This window comes from Triturus cristatus, chromosome 8 (assembly GCF_964204655.1).
Source record: "Triturus cristatus chromosome 8, aTriCri1.1, whole genome shotgun sequence".
NCBI classification, from domain to species: Eukaryota; Metazoa; Chordata; class Amphibia; order Caudata; family Salamandridae; genus Triturus; species Triturus cristatus.
The window spans coordinates 1,246,638,767-1,246,655,182 of record NC_140591.1 but is presented as its reverse complement, the minus strand read 5'-3'; the positions used below and the strand labels follow the sequence as shown (position 1 = coordinate 1,246,655,182).

The 16,416-nt window shown below is 47.6% G+C and overlaps 1 protein-coding gene across 10 annotated transcripts in view; it reads left to right on the top strand.

Moving 5' to 3' along the window:
- CASK (calcium/calmodulin dependent serine protein kinase) overlaps positions 1-16,416 on the top strand; it is a 1,269,229-nt gene that overhangs the window by 1,015,626 nt on the left and 237,187 nt on the right. For all 10 annotated transcript variants that reach the window (XM_085622943.1, XM_085622946.1, XM_085622949.1 and 7 more), the window contains one exon: positions 1,893-2,089. In XM_085622943.1, coding sequence (XP_085479069.1) covers positions 1,893-2,089 — 197 coding nt within the window. The remainder of the gene's footprint in view (positions 1-1,892; positions 2,090-16,416) is intronic.

Genomic DNA, 16,416 nt, shown 5'->3' with positions numbered 1-16,416 from the left:
AAAGATCTTTACTACTTTTGTACATCCAAAGGAATTATTTGACTATGGAAAAATTGTTGCAGAGTACAGAATGTAAGAAAAAATATAATCGTAGCAAATGACAAAAATGTGGGGCTTTTAGTATGAAGTGTCAAAATGCCAAATCGCTTCTGTCACACAATCTACATGCAAAGAGGTATCATTTTCCTTTGTCTGAAAATAATTCTGTCACAATTTTAAACACAAAAAATGGCATAATTTCATTACTATGAAAAGAAAGCCAATTATTTAAGAAAACTGCAGCAGGCTCTAAACATGAGTGTATACTGGCCCCTACACTTATGTTAACACGACTCTTCCTGCCACCAAAGGGACTTCACAAAAAACTTGAAAGAGTATCATCCACATATCACACCTTAAATCATACTATATTATTAACAGTTTCTGGAAATAAGGCTGCTCAGAGAAAGATACGCCTATGAAGACCCAGCCAAGAAAGAGGACCCTTCTGTCTTCCTTCTCAAATGCTCATCCATAAAATCTCTACCATTCTTACTTGACATTCCAGTTTCTGAGAATGTTTTCCAGTGATGGTATATCAGCCTCCCTCACCCCCCGACAAAACTACCATGAAGGAATGAAGCTTTCTGCTGCACTCCCTTACTAAATGAGGAGAGAAAGACCTTCAGATTTAAACAGATGCAGCCCATCTACCAAGTCAGATAAGAACTACTCCTGGCAATCAAAATTAGATGGGGTAACAGTCTCCTTTACTAAGTACAGACTTAAAAAAAAAAGTGCCAAGCTTTTGCGGCCTCAGGCTTGTAGACTTTAAAAGCAATTAGAATTAATTGCCCTGCTTGCCCAGAAAGGGGAGGGAGTATCTGTGGAATAAGACAAGAAGCATAGGCAATATGAATGTACAGCAGTTCTCCTACGCAACAAGCTTACCTGTGCTGACAGAAAAGGGTGACCTGGCAGAGATAAACCAGTTGCAGGCAGCATAATCCACATGAAGCACAGACATTGGGTGTCTCAATCAACCCCCCGAACCAGTACCTGGCCACAGATGGGGAGCTTGCTTGATAGAGCCATTTCTAACAGCTAGAAATAAAATACAAAGTTGGCTTTCGTATGTGCTTAAAGCAAGCTTGCCGAAGCATTCCCTCTCCGTGAAATATAAAATAAGAAAGAAATAGAACATATCCATATACAGAGATGAATCTGGTCCAGCATGGTCTCTGAATCAAGGGAAGCAAGTAGATGAGCCCTCAGTACGGTTAAGAAAATTATATTGGTAAGGTATGTATGTACTTGGGCAAGCAGAAGAGCTAAAGCTTTTTTGTGGAATTTAAAGGGCTCAGCCCGTTTTTTGTCCAGGACATGGTTCGTGGTCATTTTCCCCTACTGTGTGTTTCATGGATTACTGTAGTCACTTCCTTCTCAAGCTTTAGGCTTTAATCACTTCTCATTTGGGCTGAGCACAATAGTATCCAACAGCAAAATTCAGGGCTATGTGATTGGACTTTCCTTTCAGGAGTTACTTGAACAGTTTACTTGCTCTTCATATTGCAAAGTTAATTCAGGATGGTGTTCAAGAGAGCAATTGACACAGTGGAAGAACTAGAATGGACACCAAAGAAATAGTTTGCATTTTAGCATTAATATCCAAAATCAGAGACTTGGGGTGCTCGGTTTATGGTTGAAATATGTTACACTATCCTTTTGAAGTCACTTGAAAATAGAGTTACGGTGCATTTTGTTAATCTTTCTTTTTCCTCTTTGTTTCCCCTCCAAGCTACATTATTTCATTTCTTCTCACCTGGCATGCTAGTTTAAATTAGATCTAGTCTTCAGTTGTTCTCCAAATATTTCAGATATTAGTTTATTTTGAAAACATCTCTCTTTTCTAGATATATGTAAGGGCACAATTCGAATATGATCCAGCAAAAGATGACCTCATACCCTGCAAAGAAGCTGGCATCAGATTTAGAGTGGGTGATATAATCCAGATCATTAGTAAGGATGATCATAATTGGTGGCAGGGTAAACTGGAAAACTCGAAAAACGGTACGGCGGGCCTCATTCCTTCTCCTGAGCTTCAAGAATGGTAAGCCGTGTCTTAAATAAGCTACAAATTCTCAATCAACATTTCCATATGGGCAGTGTATTTCATTTTCTATTATTTGTTATTTTATCATAGTCTACCAAACATAGTTTGCTCGTTATTTGTTGATGTTGTGCTCAGTTTAACTTAAAAAAGATTTGCTCTGACCTTTTTCAAGCTGTTTTTTTAATGACAGTATGTACCGCATTTAATCAATTATATCCCTACCAACCTGTCCAGTCATGTCCCAAAAACTTCCTCTCTGGATCTTTCCCCTACCACAGTGATGCAGACCCTATACTGTGTTTTCATGGACATGTAGAAATGTAAAGTTAGTACTTCCTTACAGTGACTATCTTATGAAAGCTATTTTCATTATAGAAAGGCTAGCTGTCTCTTAGAATAACACTGGTAGGCAATATTTAGTACTAATACTGTATCTTGGGAAAGGGGTCACCTAGAAATATAATTAAACCACTGTTTTTAATAGTTATTAAAACCCTATTCAATGGTGGAGTAGGATTTACAATAAATATTAACAGTCAACTTTTAGAGCAGGTGTCTACTAACAGTTGATTGGGAGTTACCAGTAGCTCCCAGACACCTTCTGAGTAGCTGGCAGCCTTGAGTTTATTTTTTAACATTCACAGGTTCTGGTTTTTCATTTAAGTTTAAGGGAAGGCTGTGTTTACTTTACATTATTATCAGACTGCAGATAGCAGAGCCTGATAATGAGCAGTGCTCTGTCAGATTTATTCGCCTGGCTAGGGCACAAAGGTGAAGAACTGAAGAATTTAATCTTTATAAATGCTTTTAAATTGAAGAACATTCAAATGAAGGTACTTTAATGAATACCTCATCATTTAATTTTCTCCCATTTCAAACTTTTGCATTTATAAGCAGCAGTCGTTTTGCGCCTAGTGGGTAGTAGACACTGTCCCATATTTATAACTGAAAAATAGTCATTTTAAATGGGAGAAATTTAAAGTGAGGGAAAACTTTCCTATGAAACGTCAAGGACCTGATTTAGATTTCGGCGGACGGGTTAATCTGTCACAACAGTGACGGATATCCCGTCCGCCGAAATATAAATCCCATAATATCCTAGGGGATTTATATATCTGCAAACAGGGTATCAGTCACTGTTGTGACAGAGTAACCTGTCTGCCGAAATCTAAATCAGGCCCTTAGTCTTAATGTTTCTCTGCACTTTCAATTAAGCCAAGAACGTCTCCATGTTTTATGAAGCATGTTTCTTCACTTAAAATTCCACCCATTTACGCAGATGAATTTCTCATTTATTATTATGACACCATGTCTACAGGCTACTGGGCGCAAGATGCCTGGTGTTTGTAAATGTGGCACTTGGAAATGGGAGACTATGTAATTGAGTTTCATGGAATCCATATAAACACAATTAACTCTTCAGTTTAATTTTCTTGTCACTTTGCCATATTTATAAGTGAAAAATACAGCCATTATTTTAAGTGGGAGAAATTTAAACTGCAGAAACATTTTTCCATAACCTGAAAATTTTTGCAGAATATATTTCTGCACTTTAAATCTGATAGAGACATCTAGCGGCAGATTCCTTAACTAAGAATATCCCCAGGCGTCAGACTGGATCCGGAAAACTTACCGCAGCAGCACCTCTGCGCGCCAAGGGCAGCGCCGCACGGCTCCGCCCTGACGTCGTCCACGGACGTGACGTCAGCGGAGCCATATAAGCCCCTCCCGGCGTGCTGACGTCAGTTTTCTTCTTTTCCGCATCCCAATGCGGGTCCAGGAAAATCAGCGGTTCCTTGGCCTGTTTTTCAGGCCTTCTCGACGCCTTCGGCGTCACGGAACAGTGTGCGATGCCTTCGGGCTTTAAGGCGTGTGAGACCTGTACGCGACAAATGTCTGTCAGGGATCTGCACGCAATATGTATGTGGTGCCCGGGAGTGCACCACGACTCCGAAGAATGCGACGCATGTCAGCAGATGAAACCATCAGGGAGCATCCTATGAAGCTGCTGGCCGCCCGGATGTCTGGTCCTGCGCCTTTACGCCGCCCCTCTCAGGATCGGGCCCGTTCACGGGGTTGTTCCTGCGGACGTCGTTTGGAGACAGGTAAGCATAAGTCACGGAGGTCGCCCTCCCGTAAACGTGAAGCTGGGGCCCGCTGCTCTCGGTCTTTGCCAGGCACAGGCGCCCAGGAGTCGTCTTCCCCCATACCCACCCTTTCCGGGTGTCGGAGTGACGAGGACCCAGATGGAGGCCTGTTCAAGGGCTCTCCAGTCTTTCTTCAGGTCACCCCCTCTCCCTGTCGTGCCTTTGGGTCCCAGAGAGGAGGAAGGCAATCATGCCGGGTCTTCGCCAGCGGATTCGTCCTCGGCTGCGTGAATCAAATCCAGTTCCGGAGTAGATATGACATCGGCGGGACACGGCCCGGAAGGGCATCCCAGTTGTCTGTCCAGCCCAGCCTGTCCAGTCACCGCATAGCCGTGTGCGGCTTCCTGCGCTGACGTCAGCTGCGGCACAGAGTTCGACGACCTGTCGACCTCTTTCCTCCCCGCAGGTGAAAGTCAAGTCGCCGTGGGGCGGCGCCCATATCGTGTCCCCTCTGGAGGTTCTCGACGTCGATGCAACGCCGTCTCGGCGTCGGTCGGTGCCGGTGCCTATGGCTCCTCTGTTACAGGAGGATAAAATCCCTCTGGGCTCACCATGTCCGGGGTAGTTTCGGTGCCCTTTGGTACAGGTACCTAGCGCTCCATGGTTTTCGGATCAACCTCAGGCTTCTCCACCCTTACTGTCTAGTGGACGGCTTAGCCTCCAGCTGTCCCCGACCGATGGTTTGTTGTCGCCCCCCAGAATGGCAACAGAGGCTAGTGTGGCTTTCGCGAGGGCTGTTCGCAGGGCTGCGGATATTCTTCACTTGCAGCCCCCTGTGGTTTCCCTGCCCTCTGATCCTTTACTGCATCTCCTCCACATGGAGCCTGTGGACGTGGTGCCTTTGCTGCCCCTTGGTGGGTCTTTGTTTGACATCCTGCTTGGTACCAGGGCACGGCCCTCCTCTGGTGACCCTGTTGATCGGGCCATTGCTCGCTGGCATCGCCCAGCCCCAGACGATCCTGTCTGCTTGTCCCTTTACCCTAGAGCTCAGGGTCTGGTTGTCCATGCAGCTTTCACCTTGCAGCCTTCTTCCACTCTGCCGTTGCTAACTCCCACTAGGGAGTCTCGGTTGCTGGAGACATGTGGTCGCCACATTTTTTCCTCCGCCAGTGAGGGCATCCGTGCCTTGAACACATCTTGCGTGTTCGCACGTGCATCTTTTGCCCTTTGGGACTTGGTTGAGCTTTTTTTTCCTTCTCTCCCAGAAGGGCCCCGGGCTGTCTTGCATCGCCTTCTTGTTGATGGCCGGGGAATGGCACAATTTTCCCTTCAATCGGTCCTGGATACTACAGACTCTGTGGGTAGGGCAATGGCCCAGTCGGTTGCTTTGCGCCGCATGGCTATACGATAGTCGTTTTCCCGACAGTGTTGGGGCCGCTCTTAGGGATATGCCATTCAATGGTGTGGACCTTTTTGACTGTCCCGCTGATTCAGCGGCCTCCCGCCTCATGCCTGGTCTTCCGTGATTGTCTGGCCCTTGCGGCCTGCCTTTCTCGTCCATCTGGCTTATCTTTTTCTTGTGCATAGGCAGTGTTGCCTTGTTTGTTTGGGACCCTGGGTTCATGACATAATACCCAGATTGTCTAGCGGCTACTCCGCCGTGTTTACCTTTGTTCAGTACAACTGGTCAGCTGGTTCTGCCTTCCTTTCAGTCCTCTCTCTATCGGTGAGCTTGTCTCAAGAGGAGCCCCCTTTCCGGGGTTAAGACTTACCCTATGTCGGGTATTTGCTGGCTATTATGTAACTGCCTTCCTACAAGGAAGGCTTGGTATGCTCCTGTGGAGTCTTCCTCACAGAGGTTCTTCTGTGGATCAGTCTGTCCTCTCTTTCTGCTGTTATGCGACTCATAGGTTGACCTCACTCTATTGCACTTTCAGTTAGGGTTGGGGTCTACGGTTGTCCGTAGTACTTCGAAGCATCAGCAGAGGTTCCCTACCGTGAGGCTTCTGTCTCGCCTGCCTTGCCCAGGGTCGTTATTTAGCTTTGCTGTGCTTCCCTTGTTCTGTTCCGTTCCGGTACAGTTCTTCCGTGGCTGATGCCCTGCCATCGTATAGCGCAATGGCAGAGCCGCTGCGCGGCACACTTCTTCAGTGTTTGAGCGTAGTGTGGGTGCACCCTGGTATGTTCGCTATCATGGGGTGCCTGCGTTCTTTCTTCCACGGTAACTAGTTCTACCCTCTACTCTCCGGGATGGGTAATAATTTCTCGTACTTCAGCCCTGTCTGAACTTTTCTATAGGCGGTGGCGTCTTCACCATGTAAGTCTATGCTGTCCACTGCCTTGTGCCCTCATTTTCTGGGCACATCCCAAACAGGAGTTTTTTCCTATTTCCCTGCTGCTTTCCGCGCAGGTGCATTGGGTTCCTGCCGTAACACTCTCAGGGGAAGTGTTCTCTTCAGGATACTCGCTTTCTTGGCTGGTCTTGTCTGTACATCCCTAGGCCATTACGTTGGTCCTAACTGTTTCCGCTTTTGTGTCCTGCTCAATCTCCTCATCTGTTTGGCGGGGGACCGTGGCTCCCCCGGGATGGGTGGCTGAGGTCGCTTACGGATCTGGACATTGTCCTGTCCAACTCTACTTCACCATGACTATAGGTACTTATGGCGTGCCCTTGTCTTGTTTTATGCAACACACCCTTTTTAGATGTGTATCTTTCTTAATATATATCTGCTCTATGCTCTTCCCACAACGGAGTCGCGCAGGCAACGTTCCTTGCTGCAGTGTCTGTGGTCTTCGCCCCAGTCTGCTCGTGGTGCGAGCTCTTCTGTGTGTGTCCGTCTTGCCGGACGACGCTTTTTGCCAGTTGCCTGCCTGGTATCGAGTCCTTCACATCTAGGCTGCTCATGCTACCCTACAGAGGGATTTCCCTATACTTGATGTGGTTCTGGCATCCACACGGTATGCTTATATGTATTCCTACCTTCCACATGCATACCAGTCTTACTGTGGTCATGTTCTGGGTGCTTCTGCTTGTTGCCTTCTGCCTCCTCACATGTCTTTGTGAAGGAGCCGCTGCGTACTGGAGTGTCTTGTGTTTCTGGTAATGCCGACACGTTCTGGCCATGGGTCGGCGTTCTGCCAATGCTGCCCCGCGTATCTTAGCTGGTGCAGGTTCAACAGTGCTTTTTCCACTGTTGTGCATTCTCTACCGGTATGCACTGACTGTCATACCGTTTTGTCCTCTGTCTGGGTCTTGCTTCCTGTCGACGCATCGGATCCTGCGGTTCCATCAGACCCTGGGCTCAGTTCATCTTCTTTTACAAAGCCATGAACTCTCACTCCTGCACCGGCATTTCTGTCTCTGTGCTTCTGTCTCTCAACCCGGTATACACACGAGGGTTTTCGTGCTGTTTTTTCATGGCTTGTGGTGCCTTTGCCTCAAATTTCTTTCCGCTCTTTTCAGAGCTTCGTGGTCAGGTGTTGGCTGCGCCGCCATTGCTGTCCCCACTGTGTTTCTTCACCTTGTTGACGGCTAAGTTCTCTCTGGAACTTGGTGGGGTTCAGTCGCAGACCCACCTCCTCTATGGGTATGGCTTTAGTATCTATTCTAAGTTAAGGAATCTGCGGCTAGATGTCTCTATCAGATGAACGAGTTACTTATCTTCGGTAATGATGTATTTGGTAGAGACACAGTCTAGCCGCAGATTCCTTAACGCCCACCCATTCTCCCCGTTCTGCAAGGACCTTTTCAGGGCAGGTTTTATGCATTCCCCTCCCTCTGGGTGGCTTTGTCGTTCTACAGGGTGACATATTTCACTTCATTTCTCCACAGGATGCTTCATTCTGTTTTGCTTGCTACGACACCCATTCTCGTGTTTGGGCGGTATACTCATGTGTCATGTGTCCTTTTACATCCCTATGACCTGGGTCGTCCAGTGTGGGGTCTTCTCATGTCCCCCCCCCCCCTTCTCAATCGCCTTGGGGTCTTTTACCTCCCTGGCTGTCCATTGGTTTGAAGTCTATTGGCTCTGCCTCAGTCTATAGGTCTCTTACAAGGGATACAACGTCCCTTTCTGGTGCCGACTTGTGGTGGATTGTCATTGCTCATGTGTTCTGGGCTTGTTCCCCTTCACAGTTATATATTGTGGTTGCAGACTTTCTGTCGTCTGCCGTGATGTTTTTCTCATCTGCCTCCGGGGAGGGTTTAGCCTTCACTTTTGCATGGTTGCTTCTCAGAGCGGTGCTCTGCTCTTTCCCTTCACTGTTTTTCAGTATACAGTGCCTGGCACTGTCCTTTATGGTGCTGTCTCACCATTCAATTTCTTTTTCTTTTTAATCTTTTTTGCTCACTGCTCCCATACTCTCACAGTTTTTGGTGGTGGCTCCGCGTTGTGGTGCGGAAAGGTTTCTCTGCCGAAAACTGACGTCAGCGCGCCGGGATGGGCTTATATGGCTCCGGTGATGTCACGTCCGTGGGCGACGCCAGGGCGGAGCCGTGCGGCCCTGCCCCCGGCGCGCAGAGGTGCTGCTGTGGAAAGTTTTCCGGATCCAGTTTGACGCCTCGGGATATTCAAAGTTGAGGAATCTGCGGTTAGACTGTGTCTCTACCAGATACATCCTTACCAAAGGTAAGTAACTCGTTCATTTCTCCCATTTAAAAAACAAAAATGGTTGTATGTTTGTGTTATACATGTGCCACATATGGCGAAAGGTATGTCCTGTACCACAAGTACGTACAATACAGACTCTCAATCACCTGTACACATGTCTCCCATTCATACGCACACATGTTCATATAACCCCAAAGACCATACTCTCACTGACACACATGGCAGCCCTGTTATAGTGCCCCTAGTCAAAGTATTTTGTTCAAATCATAGTATCTGGTTCTATGGACTTATGGGCTTACGGTCAATTAAGCTGGGCGTTGAGGCGTCTGGTAACAATGCTTGAGTTGCTTAGCCTTTGGTAGCTCACTGTGATTGTCACTCATCAGAACTAGCTCTCACTTCAGAAAAGGTTGAATACCCCTGTTTCAGAGAGTTGCCCTTTACCTATCTGAACTGTCAGAAGGCTAACTAGTATAATCTGCCAGCTGTCAGCCTGTGCTCCTCAGCCTTGAATAGGGGTGAAAAAGGTGTGAAGAACCTCCAAGAAGCTGACTTGAATTGGCAGAGGTGACTCCTCTGAACTCCACAGAAAATGCAGGGTGGGGGCTGTGGCCTTCTTTCGACAACACTGTTTCAAATCCTGCTGGATAGGTCTGTTAAGCCACACGTAACGCTTGAGACATACTTGAAAAGGAGGGAAGAGGATGCCAGGACAATTCTCGTGTATCCACTGTCTGGGTGCTGGAGGACCCTGCTTTTGTCCTATCAGACTGTCTCTGTGTTTATTGCGGGTAAAATGCCTGCCTCTAACTGGAATTTAGCTTTGGATCTGGAATGAGAAAGGAGACTAGGATTACCATAGTACAGTGGTTCCCTAACTTTTGACTCCTGAGGACCCCCACTGAATCACTACTGGAAGCCGGGGACCCCCAAGCAATTTGTCCAATTTAAATTTCAAAAGATTAAAACGGTAATCACCGCACTAAAATGCATGGACACACATCAGCACCCCTTCCACACGACCAGCTTGCTGCCTGCTGTAGCTGTCCGGGAGGCTCGATGGACGATACTGAGTGAAAGCTGGAGAATATAGCAGCGCGGTGACTCCGTGTGCTTAATCTAATGGCCTGGCACCTAATGAAAAGCAGCCTGTAGATATGACAGCTAGGCCGGGGTAATCAGATGACGTCACGTGCATCCACCTCGGGAATCAGACTCAATGCCCAGCTGCCACTCTTGTTGGAAAGTAACCAAGAGGGGAAGGAAGGAACAAGAGTTTCACGCTTGCTTGTAGCAAATCCACAGCAAGCGTAGCAACGTGTTTGAATCCTTTCAATTGAGCAGAAAGGACAAGCAGGTTTGCACGCAGACATGAAAAGAAGGAAAGGCCTCTGTTTTTACAGTGCATTTCTTTAAAAGTGTCCTTCTCAATTGAAATGTAAAGAAAGGAAGTGTCACATTTACTTTGAAGTCTTGCTGTGGTTCGGACAGACTCTAAACACAAAGATAAAACATGCCTCTTTCTCAGGTGCTTATACGCCTCCTCCTATCCTTTTCTTATTTATACCAACCGTGCCATCTGATTTTGGGACACTGGTATGTCAGTGTCAAAGTGCTCTGTGTTGTGCTGCTGGGGGAGAGGGGTGTGAGCTGCAGCCTGGTGCTCAAAAGGCACACAGGGACACGTTGTAAAGGCACAGGCTCTAAGAAGGCATTTGAGCTCTCACCAGCAGAGTCCACTTGAGTGTGTGCACTGCAGAAGGTATGGCCCGAGGCTCTTTACATTCACTGACTGGCGTAAAGAGGTAAAGAGTCCGTGCCGGGGCTGCCTCAGGGCTAATTCCATTCCCAAGCACTGTGTTTTTTTAGAACAAAATCGGCTGCGGTGCAAATGGGCGGCATGTTATGAAATTTGCACTGCAGTGAGGAGTAATCACGGTACCTGGGCAGTTATGATCCGTGACTGGGCCCGATCTTACTACCAGCGGCAGACTCGTAAAAGTACCTCCTGCTGGCAAGATGTTGGAAGAGCCGCTCGCACAGCGGCGGTAATTATTAATTAAATTGATCCCGCTGTGACCGGATTGACCCGGCACCGGCGGCCAGGCTGAGAGAGAACCACGGACAGCGGCGGCGGCTGGAGTGGTTGTCCTCAGCCCAGAGCACTGTCACCAGTCCAATGTGTGTGCCTGCCAGAATTATGAGGCCTGGCGTTGATTGCCACGGGAGTGAGAGTCCATGACTGCGGGCCGGGCTGTTGCCGCGGCACTGGCTCACCTTTCTAAGAAGTACGATACTATGCCTGATTCTCCTAGTTGTACTAACTTGTTATGCCTTTAAAGGCGCACAGCGGTCATCCAGTGCTGCCTGCGGCCGTGTCACTGAGAACTGTGCAGTCTTTTTTTGTGCATTATGATAAGCGCAGTAACTTGTTTGGCCGGGGTGACTTAGCGCCACTGATGTGGGCCACTGACCTTGCAAGTAGCGGGCAGCACGGTGGACCCTGGGCGGTAAGCTGCTCAGCTATTAAAGAATTTAATCAGTGTGAGCTAAAAGTCATTATGAAATAATTAATACAGTCTCTATGTTTCCCATTGCTTCATTTTACTCGGGAGAAAGTATCACCCATAGTCATTGAAATGTTACTCATAATTACTTTAAATCATGAAAATGTCACACACAGCAATCTGAAACCTTGGCAGCTGTGTTACACGAGGCGCTGATGAAAGGAAACACGTTTTTGAAGCATGCGCGCGCTTTTACTGTAAATACGTCCACACTAATTAAACACTCACATGCAGTTCCAGACGGAGAAGAGCCCTCCTGCCCGTTCAAGGTGCTCCAATGCTCTTCAATCTCGACACACGAGGCACAGCTGTACCATGCTTTCAGGGCAAATGGGGACATATGGTAGCCAAATGCCCTGGGCCTGTCCACAAACAGAAGAGGAAACGCACGCACTGCCGTGCGAGCGCAACGTCGGTGACCGGCAGAAGCAAATAATAAAACAAAGCCAATCATCCTTCAGCTTGCACCTAAAGCTGAATGGTGATTGGCCAGATTGTATTGTAGTCTTGCCACCCTGGCGCCAACAACATTCTCACCTCTTATGTGCTGTGAGGGCGCATGGGCATTTCGTTTTTTACAACGACGGTGGGCAGTCAAGTACTGCGCCCCCCCTGGGAATGTGTCACGGACCCCTAGGGGTCCGCGGACCACAGTTTGGGAAACGCTGCCATAGTACACTCCCGCCACACACACTCCCCAGACATCAGAGCTGAAGTTTAATGTGACTGAAGACTTTTGGCATCTTGAATATGCCCTAAACTATGGCATTTTGGGAATATTTGAAGTAAGTGGAACAAAAACTACTGAAAAAGTGGCTAGAGTTGGCCCGGAAACTTTCACCCCACCCCCAAACTCCTGCCCCCTCTGGCCAAACCCCTATCCCACCCCCAACCCCCCCCCCCCATCTCATTCCAGACACCCGCTTTAGAACACCTTCTGGACCTGGGGAGGATGAGAAGAGGACTGGACATGCTCTCTGTGACCAGGGAAGAGCGGTGAAAGACTGAACCTGCTTCCTCTTGTACCCAGTACAAAAATGTGGACTTCAAGGATTAGTTGGCTGACCAGCAGTGTGTCTACAGAGGCAACAAGCTGGTAGAGGCCTTTTTCTGGAAGTACCCAACTGATCAGTGAAAACTGGAACCGGACTAGAACCTGCTTTTGGGTCTGCCTGACACCCTGTGAGTCACTAAGGCTTTAGACGTGTACTCCTGTGGTGGATTGGGACTCAAAAAACTAAGTGAGAAGGTAAAATCTTTGACCAGGTCAACCTGGTTGGTGCATCCGACCTGCACTCCATTGCAATGAGCTTCAAATTGCACCGAGGCTCTGGTATACCACAACCATTGACGATTATTGACACTTTTGGCACTATTTCTACTTGAAACATTAAAATGTTCATATTTCCGGTTCCCCTTGTCTTTTAGGTGTCATCTTGTTTATTGCATTTTACTCTATTTTTCAAATTTGGTTTGAGGTTTTTATTGTTTTGCATTTGACTTTATTACTGTTTTGGTACTGCTTAAATACTTTGCATTGCCATAAATTAGGCCTACCTTCTCTATGCCGTAGTTACCAGGGTCCCGAGCTTAGGTTACTTTTGTGATTTCGAAGGTTCACCATGACAAGAGTTGTGAATATTCCTGGAAGTGGGTAGTTGCCCCACCCAAATAATAATCCAGTTTCTTACAACGGATAACTCATTCATTTGTACCCTAATTAATTCTGCTAGCTTTCTTCAACTGTGCGTCCCAGTGGTTATGCAGAAAGCCGCCTTATTATGGTGCTCTGGTTGCCCAGAAATAATTTGCAACTGCAGTTACACAAATGCGCCAAACTACATAACTTGGACATTAATTGAGAAGTTATATTTTGGAAAGATGGTCATATAAGTAGCTTGCGTTCAGCCTTGCGAGATGTATTTCCATTGTTTTTCTGTTAGAAGATTTCAGGTTATCGGTCAGTGAGATATTATATTTGATTTTTATTGATGGGGCCTTAATAGCCCAAGTCATCATATGTCTTTTTTTTTTAAGTTCATTGGCATTTTTATGATAAATAATACACTTGAGTAATGGCATGTCAGAAAATAAGCATCATTACAGCAAACATGGCATATCCAGGAGACCCAACCAGCTTACAAACAATGGTCATCAAATCTCAACCCGTGGAGGCTGCCATGTGACCGTAGTGGCGTGCTGTCTAGTACAGATGAGATAACTGAATCATGCCGCCCTATTTTCCTTATTTAGTGTCCCACCAACTGTGTGACCCCCTAGCTCAGAATATGCAAGGCCTGTAAGGGTTTGTTGTTCATTCCAAGTTTTATTGTCATGTAGACTAGAACTCAGGAGCAAGGGGAAGGGAAACCGCGGAAGGTAATATATGAAAAACTAAGCAAAAAGATAACCAGACTTTTTCAGGGATTGCACAAGTAAGTCAAAAAAGAGAAAACTAGCACATCAGAGAGGGAGAGGTAGAATAGCCTCATGTAAGCCAATGGAGGATCCTGGGTGATAGGAGCAGCATGAAGAAATTCCAGAGGGAGGGTTGGGGCGTACGTCAGAGGACTACAACAAAAGGAGTCAACAGTGCACCCCAAGAGGACGGCAGACAGCCACACCTAGTGCCTACTCCTCTCCTCATTGGTGCCTCATGAGTAGTTTTTCCTGTCCTCCTCAGCCGGCCAAGTCTGTCTGTCAGGGCCCTCCTCCGCCTCACCTTCTGGGTGCTCCCTACCGCCAACACCTCCCTCCAAAACACCGCAATCGGTCGTCTCGTCACCCACCAAGTGTCTTCTTTGAACATGGCCTGCTTCTCAACCCAGGCCCACATGGTGACATCCTTCATCCACGTACCTACCACGACTCCTTCGTCCACTTCCAGGCCTTGCTATCCTTCTCTTAGCCAGCGCTAGAGCAAAGTCGAGGAACCTAGAGCCCACTTTCCAAATCTGAGGTCTATGAAACAATCCCAGTAGACACCACTCCAAAGTGCAAGCAAGAGCGCAGCCCAGGGTGGCATTCAGGGTATGAATCACCACATCCCAGTATGGCCGTAAATGGGGGCAGCTCCAGGTCATGTGGCAGAAATCTGCATCCAGAGGCGTACATCTAGGGCAACCACGCGGTTCACTGCCATATATGACCTGAAGTCTGTGGGGTGTTAGGTAAGCCATTTGAACATAATTAAATTGAGTATATTTCAATCTCATATTCTTGGAGATCTTCTTAGGATATGCCAACCCCATGTGCCACTCAGGATCTGTAAGGTCTCGTCCAATATCTCTCCCCACCTCTACCGAAGTGCCAACTGGGGTTTCCGTACCATTTCGGTCAGTGACCAATAAAACCACTCCACCAAATGCCTCGCCATGCCCATGGACACCAATAGCTGTAGTACTGCATATGTCATCGTGTAATCCTGCCCTCCAGCCCACAAGTCCTTAAATGTACATGTCAGGGCTCCTAGGTTAGAAATTGACCCGGGGGTAGGTCTTATTGGGCCAGTAACTCTTCCACGGAAGCAAGGCTCCCAGTTCGTAAGTCGCCAACCGCCATCAGGCCGACATCCGTCCAGGCCGACAACTGCAAGCTGTGAAAAAAGAGGAAGGGTCACCATGTGGGAGACTCACTAACAGTTGGGCAGGGGCATAAAGGGACGACCCCACAGTCTTCAGCACGCAGTTTCTCCAACATTTCAAGGCCACCACTAATAACAGTCCTGGTCTTAGAATTACCATTACTGGGCAGAGCAGCTTTGCCAGCAGTGCACGCTAATGGTGGGCTAGCCCCATCTGACCCAGTTCCTCCTGTTGGGTCCCGTCAAGCCACTGAGTGACCCAGTGGAGCTGCGCCACTGAAAAATACAGCTCCAAATCTGGGGCGCCCAGGCCCCCCTCGTCAGGCAAGTACCAGAGAACCTCCAGGAACACCCTATGGCGGCACCTATCAATTTCCTAAGCAGTGTGTCCGTTTGCTGAAACCAAGAAGCAGGCACCACAACCGGTAAATGAATTTAAAAAAAAGTATAATAATCTTAGGAGCATAACCATTTTGGACATGAAATCCTGGCCATAATTGTCACTTTGAGAGATCTCCAGAAGGGACGCAAGTTTTGAGTGATCTGAGGGCCCTCCCCAAGTTGCCCTCATGTAGATTTTCTGATGCGTGGGACACTTGATTGCCAGCTACTTAAACAATGTAAGGGACCAAGTCAAGTCTTGCAAAATATCCAGTGGTTACTGAACTCCTGGTGACATGGGGAACAGACCAGTCTTGGTTTTATTGACCCATAGGCGCGAAAGAGTCTCAAATTTCCCCAGAATGTGTACTGTGGTCACAACTCCCGTAGGGCCATCCACCAAGTAAAGTAGGAGGTCGTCCACATTAAGAGAGGTTATATGTTCCCGACCTTCCACCACCTCACTGGAGCCCAACCCCTCCTGTGGAAAGAGCTCTGCCAGTAGCTCAAAGTCCAGAGCAAAGAAACTGAGGGATAGTGGACCCCCCTGTCTGGTACCTTTATATATGTTGTATTGCGGTGAGATGGTCATGTCTGTTCTGATCCACGCAGTCGGCACAGAGTAAAGCAACTTAACCCAATTGATCCAATGCTCCCCCAGTCTCATCCAACACATAGCCTCGAACAAGAAATCCCACAAATCAAAGGCCTTTTCAAGGTCCACTGACATAAGCGTGGTACTCTGCTGGGACGGCACCATTGGATCATAAAGGGCGTGGTATAACTCCGGAGATTAAATTAGGTACTGCTGGCTGGAATTAAACTGTTTTGGTCACCATGCATTGGTGCGGGCATATGGGGGAGTAGCCGGAGGGCCAGAACCTTGCTAAGAATTTGAAAGTCCATGTTGGGTATGGACAGAGGATGATACGCCGTGGCACGGGCAACCTGAACCTTAATGTTGGTAAGTGGGATCACAACAGCGTCCGGCATGGACACAGGCAGTGCTCCTTGCTTTAAAGAGTCAGTGCATATCGACGCCAACTTCGGGGCCAGGGTCCCTGCAAAAGCGGAGTTGAACCCCGCCGATAGGACC